Source organism: Pteropus alecto, unplaced genomic scaffold (genome assembly GCF_000325575.1).
Source record: "Pteropus alecto unplaced genomic scaffold, ASM32557v1 scaffold106, whole genome shotgun sequence".
In the NCBI taxonomy this organism is placed as follows: Eukaryota; Metazoa; Chordata; class Mammalia; order Chiroptera; family Pteropodidae; genus Pteropus; species Pteropus alecto.
In genome coordinates, this window is record NW_006442103.1 from 18437022 (window position 1) to 18446127 (window position 9106).

The 9106-nt window shown below is 51.9% G+C and overlaps 1 protein-coding gene across 1 annotated transcript in view; it reads left to right on the forward strand.

Moving 5' to 3' along the window:
* The window catches only part of PLEKHO1 (pleckstrin homology domain containing O1), a 9673-nt gene extending 2817 nt beyond the window's left edge, over window positions 1-6856 (forward strand). The window contains exons 3-6 of the mRNA XM_025052304.1: window positions 2016-2156; window positions 2903-3007; window positions 3321-3422; window positions 4430-6856. Coding sequence (XP_024908072.1) covers window positions 2016-2156; window positions 2903-3007; window positions 3321-3422; window positions 4430-5134 — 1053 coding nt within the window. The 3' untranslated portion in view covers window positions 5135-6856. The remainder of the gene's footprint in view (window positions 1-2015; window positions 2157-2902; window positions 3008-3320; window positions 3423-4429) is intronic.
* The last annotated feature ends 2250 nt before the right edge of the window (window positions 6857-9106 follow it).

Consider the following 9106-nt stretch of genomic DNA (forward strand, 5'->3'; position numbering starts at 1 on the left):
CATGCCTCCTGCTCCCCGGAGCTCCTTATCAGCTGTGTCCAAGCCAGCATATCCCCCTCCCTTCCCTTCCTCTCCCTTTCCTTCCCTCCCTTCCCCTAAGGAAGACAGAACAAGTAACTCTCTTCCCCTGGCTACATACACACGCCCAGTGCTTTCCTCTCCAAGATTTCTGGCCTCTGCCGATAGTCTCAACTCTGAGGAAGGAGGGGGAGAGGAGCAGTGATGCATCATCCTACATCCTTGCCCATGTTTCTGGGAATTGTCCTTGGACACCCCTTGCCAGCGTCTTGTCCACGTCCACCCACAATCCTTCAAGGGCTCTGGTCCCGTCCCAGCCCGAAGCTGAGGAGCCCTGGAGAGGGGAGGGCCCTGGAGGAGCCAAGCCCTGCGGAAACAGTGGCTGTGTGAGCAGCCATTCACTGGCATGGGCTGCATGACCAGCTCTCACCTCTGTCAGCGCCCTGGGTCCAGCAGCAAGTCAGAAGGACGGGCAGACACAAGGGCAGAAATGGGCTGGGGATGGAAGAGAGAACCACTTCTCCACTTCAAGGCTGACAAGAACCGGCAGGATCGATGAAGTCACCTCCACACATACTATTCCTATTTCAGAGCTTGGCAAGTGGAGACTCTTTTGTGAAATAATTCCAGTCAGGGAGAATGGATGCCTTCCAAAGAAGACATGAGGCTACTTTTATCTGTTTAGTTTTAACAAGGCAAGTGCTGGTGGTTTTCATCTCTCATCTCAAGAAAACAGGACCCACTTGTTCCCAGGGCCTTCCACCTCCAGGCTCCAGCAGCGGAGGGGAGCAGCTTGCTAGTCACAGGCAACTCTTGGGCCAGCAATGGCTCTCTCCTCCTGCAAGCTGCTGTCCTCCAGACAGTCCATGAGCCACAGCTGCCGAGCACCAGGGCTGTGGGGAACAGCTTACGAGAGAGGAAACAAAACTCCCGAGGTTAAAAACGGACCTTGGAAGAAATGTTATTGGGACTTGCTTCGTGGCACTCAGAAAATGCTGGTCGGGGTTAGAGGATGTAGATAGACTTGTAGTCTCTGGTTAGACATTCAGCCAGACAGTTAAGAGCCAAGTGCTGGACAAATCTGCTAAGGGTAGAACCAGGGTGCGAGATAGATACTGCAAGCAGGAAGGGCTAAGGGTAGACACAGGGAAGAACTGCCTGGCAGTAAGAGGACTTAGGCTCTCAAAATGGAATCAAGGAAACAGGTAACAGAATACTTTTTCCCAAGTCTGAAATTTAGTCCTCCAGGGAGAGTGTAAGCGCATCTTTGCCCAGAGAGAGGTGGAGGATAGAAATGGCTTTTCAAACCTGGCAGAGCTAGGTTTAGGCGGGGCTGTCACAGCACCTTAAAGGGAGGCAGGAGGGGTAGGAGCCACAGGTGTATTTTCCAGCTTGTCTGAACAAACTGAACGCAGAGGGCTGCTGTTCCTGCGGTGCTGACACTCCTGAAATGAAGGAGGTAGATGACTCTCTTTCTAGAGAGTATATCTGAGGAGAGAGCCAGGCGGGGTGAGAAAGACACAACATGACATGATGGGGAGACCAGAGGCAGCCCTTCGTGGCCTCCAGACATCACCTGATGTTGGCTCTGCCTTCATCTCCTCCCTGTGGACAGTCAAGGGCCATCCAGGTCTTGCTGACTTCAGGAAGACAGGATTAACCTATTAGCCATGTAAGCCATGTTCTTTGAAGGGCAAAGCGGGCGTCATGATGAAGGGAGACATACTGGGGCTTTGGAAACGGGACCGTGGCTAAGGACAGTGCAGAGAAGGGTTTTGACCGGAAACCCACCTAAGGAGTCAGTACTTGGGGGCTGCCCCAGTGCTGTCCCCTGCTGTCGGGCCTTGGTGGCCCTGGGTAGGACAGCCCTTTCCTGTCCTGTCAGCCATCCCTTCAACTCAGGCTTCCTCTGGTTCCCAAGACCACTCTAAATTAATAATTTGGGGGAAGGGACTAAGTAATTTTATCCTCATCACCTCACTCCACCCCTCCCCTAGGTGAAAGATGAGAAAAATATTCAAGAGGTGTTCGACCTGAGTGACTATGAGAAGTGTGAAGAGCTCCGGAAATCCAAGAGCAGGAGCAAGAAAAACCATAGCAAGTTTACTCTTGCCCACTCCAAGCAGCCCGGTAACACGGTATGCTTCTGCCACCTGCGCCACTGGGCCACCGGGTCGGGAGTGCAGGGCACGGGAGAACACCTTCCGCCCCTCGGTTCTCCCTCTCAGCTCACTTGGCCCAGCGGCCCTGGATTATTGGTCTCTGCTGGATTTCATTATTTAACCTGAGAATATTGTGGCCATTTCCTTTCCTCTAGGCAAGCCAGCCTTCAAACAAAGGTTCTCTCTCTCTCTCTCTCTCTCTCTGTCTCTGTCTCTCTGTCTCTCTGTCTCTGACTCTGTCTCTCTCTCTTTCTCTTTCTCTCCCGCCCCACCTTGTGTGAGCAAATGTCGTGTATGCACATGCACACACACACGCACATCTCTTGGGAGAAAATCACTTTTCCCTATACTTTGATAGGTGGTTCAGTTTCTGAATCGAATTTCTCTGAAGGAACCATTCCTATCACATTCTATTTCAAACAGTCAAAGGTCTCTATTTTAGTACCATCCTTTACCAAACCTCCTCTAATTATCTCCAGTGCCATATTAATATCCACTGCCCTTCTTAGCTCTTCCTTGGTCATTTCTAAAACAACAGCCATGCTATGGTATTTTGCAGAAATAGAGGCTGGTTTCCTTAAGTTATGGATGACTCTGGAAGCAAACTCTCTCCTTCCAGGAGCTGGGTCTAAGAGAATGAAATTATGATTTCTTATTTCTTTGCTACCAAGGTGAGGTCCCAACTCTAAAACTTTGGTGAAACAAGAATCTTCCCCTCATAGGCACCCAACCTGATCTTCCTGGCGGTGAGTCCGGAAGAGAAGGAGTCTTGGATCAGTGCCCTGAGCTCCGCCATCACCAGAGCCAAGAACCGCGTCCTGGATGAGGTCGGGGGCTCGCTGTCGGGGGGTGACTGGGGCAAAGGGATAACTCCCTTTGGAAAACCCTCTTCTCTTTCTGCCCTCTAAGTCTCTTCTGCCAGCTCCCCTTTCCCTGTTCTATAACGCATGGGCCAACCCTGGGCTCACTGGAGGAGGCCCTGCCCTGCGTAGTCATTAAGCCCCTTGCCCTTGGATTTGCTCAGAAGCAATTCACATAGGGAGTTTATTTCCCAGTCCAGGCGTGTTCTACTCCCGGGGATGCAGGGGTGGGACAGAGTCTCCAAAGAGCACTCATGACTCACATAGTACTTCTCTTCAGGTCACCGTTGAAGAGGACAGCTATCTCGCCCACCCCACTCGAGACAGGGCAAAAATCCAACACTCCCGCCGCCCCCCAACTCGGGGACACCTAATGGCCGTGGTATGTAAGAAAGTAGAAATTGCTGAAGGCCCAATTCCATGTCCATCTCAGACAGGGCTGTATCTCAGAGAGCCCACCAGAGACATTTGTGATGCCAAGGTCAAAGGCTGGGGGAAGTCCCTCCACCCCGCCCCCCTGCCTGAGTCCTCCAATTCAAAAGTATTTGTTCGGCAGGTACTGAGTTCAAAAGCCCCTGCCCTCCATAAATTACTGTCCCTCTGGGAAAATGAGACATACCCACAGGGAAAGCAAAAAGGCAGTAGAAGCTACTGTCTGGTGGCCGGCTGTCCTGACATTCCACAGGCATTCAGGGGAGGAAGCATCACAGGGAACCACCGTACAGAGTGGTGGTGGCTTCTTCCTAAGCCTCTAGGGAAAGGGATGGTAGAAGGAACACAGGCTTTGACAGACCAAGGTGGAACCCAGCTGTGCAGTTTACGCTCATGATGCCCTGAAGCTGTACCGAGGGCAGTAATTACGCCTGCCGCAGGGCAGCGATGAGGAATGACCAAAACATGTGTCCATACGTCTGACGTTCTCAATACGCTTCTTACTTTTTTTTTAAATTACAGTATTCTAGAGACTGGAGAACAAGTTTTATTACAAGCCAAGGGGTTCTGAGTTCCCAGCAGCAGAGGGGGTTAGGCGTATGGCTCGGGGAATGCAGAGGGAAGAGGACAGTTACTGTTCGTGTCAAACTCAGTTTGGTGCTTAGAGTCGACGATACAGAGGAAGATGACTCTCTTCAGGAAGTTCTTAGTAAAGTGGAGAACATGGGTAATAAATAGGAGAAATCACTTTAAATCACAGAAAAATAAAGAAATAAGTTCAAATCACTATCCAAGGAATAAGCGGTAGCACCTAGAGTTGAAATAGCAGCTAGAAAGAGGCTCTTCAGGAGGGCGGGCTTCTCATTGGGGAAAGCATGAGGAAAACGACCATGGTTACGCCTGAAATGCCCTCTGATGACAGCGTGCCCCCTCCATTCCTGCCCTCTCCCCCTCCAGGCTTCGACCTCTACCTCGGATGGGATGCTGACCTTGGACCTGATCCAAGAGGAAGACCCTTCCCCTGAGGAGCCAACCTCTTGTGCCGAGAGCTTTCGGGTTGACCTGGACAAGTCTGTGGCCCAGCTGGCGGGCAGCCGGCGGAGAGCTGACTCAGACCGTATCCAGCCCTCCGCAGACCGGGCGGGCGGCCTGCCCCGACCTTGGCAGAAGCCAGACAAGGGGGCCACCTACACCCCCCAGGCACCCAAGAAGTTGACGCCTGCAGAGAAAGGCCGCTGTGCCTCCTTGGAGGAGATCCTGTCTCAGCGGGACACTGCCCCAGCTTGCACCCTCCAACTGCGGGCCGAGGACCCCCCAACCCTCATCCCTCCCCACCCGGGGCAGCTGTCCCGGATCCAGGACCTGGTAGCAAGGAAACTGGAGAAGACTCAGGAGCTGTTGGCAGAGGTTCAGGGACTGGGAGATGGGAAGCGAAAGGCCAAGGACCCCCCTCGGTCTCCTCCCGACTCTGAGTCAGAGCAGCTGCTGCTGGAGACAGAGCGGCTGCTGGGAGAGGCGTCATCGAACTGGAGTCAGGCGAAGAGGGTGCTGCAGGAAGTCAGGGAGCTGAGGGACCTGTACAGACAGATGGACCTGCAGACCCCCGACCCCCACCTCAGACAGACCACCCAGCACAGTCAGTACCGCAAGAGCCTAATGTGAAGGAATGGGACAGGGTCTGGAACTTGTGGGTGACGCACAGACTCCTATCTCCAACTGTTGCAGGATAAAGCTTTTTTATTTACCTCAGTCAAAAAAAAAACAAAAAACAAAACAAAAACACAATCAGACTTGTTGCTCTTGCTGATGCCCAGCCCTCCTGCAACCCCCTTTCCCAACCCCCTTTCCTTCTTCACCCCACCTCCATCACTCTGAGACCTAAATTGCCTCTGATGTGAGCAGGTGACCCCTACAGCAGTATGAAAAAGCTTCCCCCGGACAGAGAGAAAGGGAAACAAAGGCACAGTCTGACGGTTTCACATGCTCCAGCCCTCTGAGGCGTAGTGGGGAGCACACTGCTGCCCCCAGGGACGGGTACAGGCTGCTCAGTCTGGGAGGGGCGTGTTTTATGTCCCATTCCAGGTTTTCAATCTGAGGGTGAAATTTCAGCTCTAGCTCCAAGGATGTGGGAGCCAGTGAGTGCCACCTGTCCGCACACACGTTAGTGGAACATCCCAGCCGCGAGCATTTGGGGAATTGAATCTTCCCCGCCCCACCCAGCTTCTTGCTCACAGCAGAGCCTGATGGAGACTGAGCTGCCCAGCTCTCTTAGTTAATGGGTTTCCTCCCTCCATTCCCGCACCCTTCCCAGCACTGACTCAAAGGTACAATGCTGACGGACGGGGTTGGTTTGGTCAACTGGCTGGAGGCCTAGCGCAGGGGGACCAAGGACAGCTGACCCCTCAGAAGAACCAGACTCAGAATGAAACTGATTTGTGATGCAAGCTGGGTCAGATGAAGGGGAAAACCGAACATGTGCCCAGGTTCCTCTTTCGGCCAAGCTGGGTTTCCTGTAGCCTCTCCTTCCTCAAACCTCTTCTAACACTAATCGAGCCCCAGCTTCAGAAAAACATCTTTATGCTTTGCCACCAGCCTCCTGACCCGCTGTGGAGTTGCCAAGCTCCCCTGCATCCTTGTGTGTGTGGCAGATGGTACACACCTCATCTTATTTGTTTGCTTCTTTCCTCTGAAGCATCTAAGCTTGGGGTCAGTGGCAGTGAGAGGGCCCAGAGAACTGTGAAGGCAAGGTAGGAGTGACTTCTGGAAAGAAGGGGACAGAGCCTCATGAACCAAGTGAGTGAAAGGTTAAAAAACACTGACATGTACCCATGGCTGGCTTAACCTGCCTCCCTAAGTCTCTTGCCTCCGAGGGCCAAGGCCTAGAGCTTCCCTGGGGGGTGAGGGGAGAAGGAGGAGAAAATGGGGACAAATTACCTGTAGATCCTGGCCAGAGGCTGCCCTGATGTGACATGCAGGAAGGTGGGGTCAGAGGAACAGAAGGAAAATCTTCAATTCTCATTCTGCTCTGACATTGCTCCCACAACCCACGAAAGCAAGACAGGACCTCTCCAAGCTACACGTCCCTAGGAAGAGAGCCCCATTCTCGTCCCCCACCGTTTACACTCGTGATGATGTCCTTAGATCTAGCCCGTAGTTTTCTACGAGTCTTTTCCCCAAGGAACGTATCTGCTAAGGAGTAAGGGAGAAGTGTTACCTAAATAAATATCATCCCAAGGGGTTCCTGAGCTAGCAGGAGAGGGATTCTGCGTCTTCAGACTTCGTGGCCCCCGAGCAGGCTTCACTCTTAGACTCTACACATGGTCAGCACAACCACCCATTGTCATAAATACTGAAAGTCTAGATTAAAATTATATTTTCTTGTTATAGGTTTGTATCTTTGTATTAATTTTATTTTACCAGCATTATCCCTTTTATCTCTTTTTCTTCCTTGTCGTTCCCACATAACGAAGAAAAAGACATAAGCAAGAATGGCATGTATATCCCAACATGCCATTTATCTGTGGCTCCCAGGGGAGCTAGGAGATGGAGGGAGACACTGGAGGAGAATGACAGGTGGGGGGAAGCAGAAAAGAAGGATCCAGGACCCTAGGAGACCAAGAGCTGGGCACTGGACTCCTTGGGTCTTCAGGCATCAGAACCAGAACATGAGGTGGCAAAATGAGCCCAGCTTTGGAACCAGACAGATCTGGGTTCAGACCCTCAGTAGTTACGAGGCCCTGGGCAGGGCGCAAGCCTTCCGAGTGTCAGTTTTCCCATCTGCAAAATGGAGTTATTGTTGGACGGGTAAAGACAACCTACGGAAAATGCCTGACAGTTGACAAATGGCTGCGGGCACTGAGTGAAGGGCGGCTGTGGCTGCTGCAGCTGCTTTTATTAGTTTGACTCTGGGCTGTGAACAGCTAGCTCAGGAGGCAGGAGTCCGGTCTGAATGAGGCCTAGGGCATGCGGTTAATCCCTGTCACTTTGTTCTAGTCCGTGTTCTGATCCAGTCCACAGGCTGTGCCCACAACCTCTCCTTCAAGGACAGAGTGTCAGGTGCTGTGCTAAAGGCCTGAGATAGAAGGGAAGAGCATGAAAAATTCTTTTCTTCAAGAATTTCAGAGCTAAGCACAAAGCCAGGCTTCCCACTAGAAAAACAGCTCAAATTGTCCCCTGATGGTGGGCCACCGGTATGATTTCTGTTAACAAAGAATGAGCACAGGCACTGTGACTGGAGGACAATAATGCTGTCACTCTAGCCTCCCCCCTCCTCCCAGCACCTCTTTCCTCCCTCCATTCCAGTTCCTTTACCTGCAACATTTCCCTCCCTCTCCAGGTCACGGTCGCCGTGTTCTGGGGTAAGTGGGTAGATTGGGGGGTGTGGGGCGACTTGCTTGCTACACAGTCACCAGCGGACCTTTTTCAGGATGTATATTTATTCTTCCTCCCCTCCTCTCTCCCAACAACTTTGCTATATTCTCTTACACAGATGAACTGGAAAAGGGAGGCCCTAAAATGGGGAGGTGAGGGAATCCAGGACAAAGAATTGAAAGGGGGAGAAGGGTAGAGACAGGTGGAAAAACGAATGCCATTTCATATTTCACTAACGTATTTCTCAACCTTTCCTGTTCTTCCCCATTAAATTGTTAAGTAGGGGTTTAAGGAACAGATGCGGGTTTGGGGAACAATCCTGGTCTTGCTCCAATGGAAGGATGTCTGAGGTGCTGCCCTGGAAAGCAGATGAGTTAATTCGCATGCATTTCCCTATTTCCAAAGCATAGCTGTAGGTTGTTTAGGGGGAAAAGAAAAGGTAGGGTGGGACCCACAAGTTTCTCTAACTCCCGCTCCAGCCTTCATAAGCCATGCCGTGCTAAGCCTAGCTCTGACCCTGGGAAAAGAGCTCTCTCACAAGTTCTCTGCCAATGGTAGATTCTACCTCATTCCCCTCCAAAACCAGTCCCAAAGAATCTTGCCCCTTTCTTAACGTCACAGGCAAGCGGACCAGCCCCATTCTGCACCCTCGGGGCTCAGCTACAGCCCCCTCCCCCTCCTCACCCATCTCCTTGCCTGGTTCATTTCTTTTTCTGCTTTCTTCCTACCTCCCAGTCTCCCAACAACAGCAGCCAATCCCCAGCCCGCTTGAGAGCCACACCATATATGGAGAGGTTGGAAAGAAACCCGAGTAAATGTGGGAGGGAACACCACACACACACACACACACACACACACACACACGAGTTTGAGTGTCTTTCAGCACATGACCCTGCGTCTATTTGTATGAGGGTATGACACCAGTCCCACCGTCCCCTGTCCCTGGTTCACCCCACCCACAGAATAAGGAATCTGTTTGCTATTCCCTGCCTGCATTCATGCCCCCTGAGACCACCACTCCAACCAGTTGCCTCTGACCTAGATTCTCTGTACTAATTACAAGCCTAACGAGATCTAACAAACACCTATAGCTGAGACCCTCGAGGTCAATTAGTGCAACCCAGCTCAGCTCAGGAAAGGAGCATTGGAGCCAGAAACTCCTGTGCATGCCTCACCCCAACCCGACCCAACCCTGGGCTTTGAAGCAGGCATGGAGAGAATGCAAAAATTGACAGGACCAATTTAAAAATAGAGCCTTGGAGA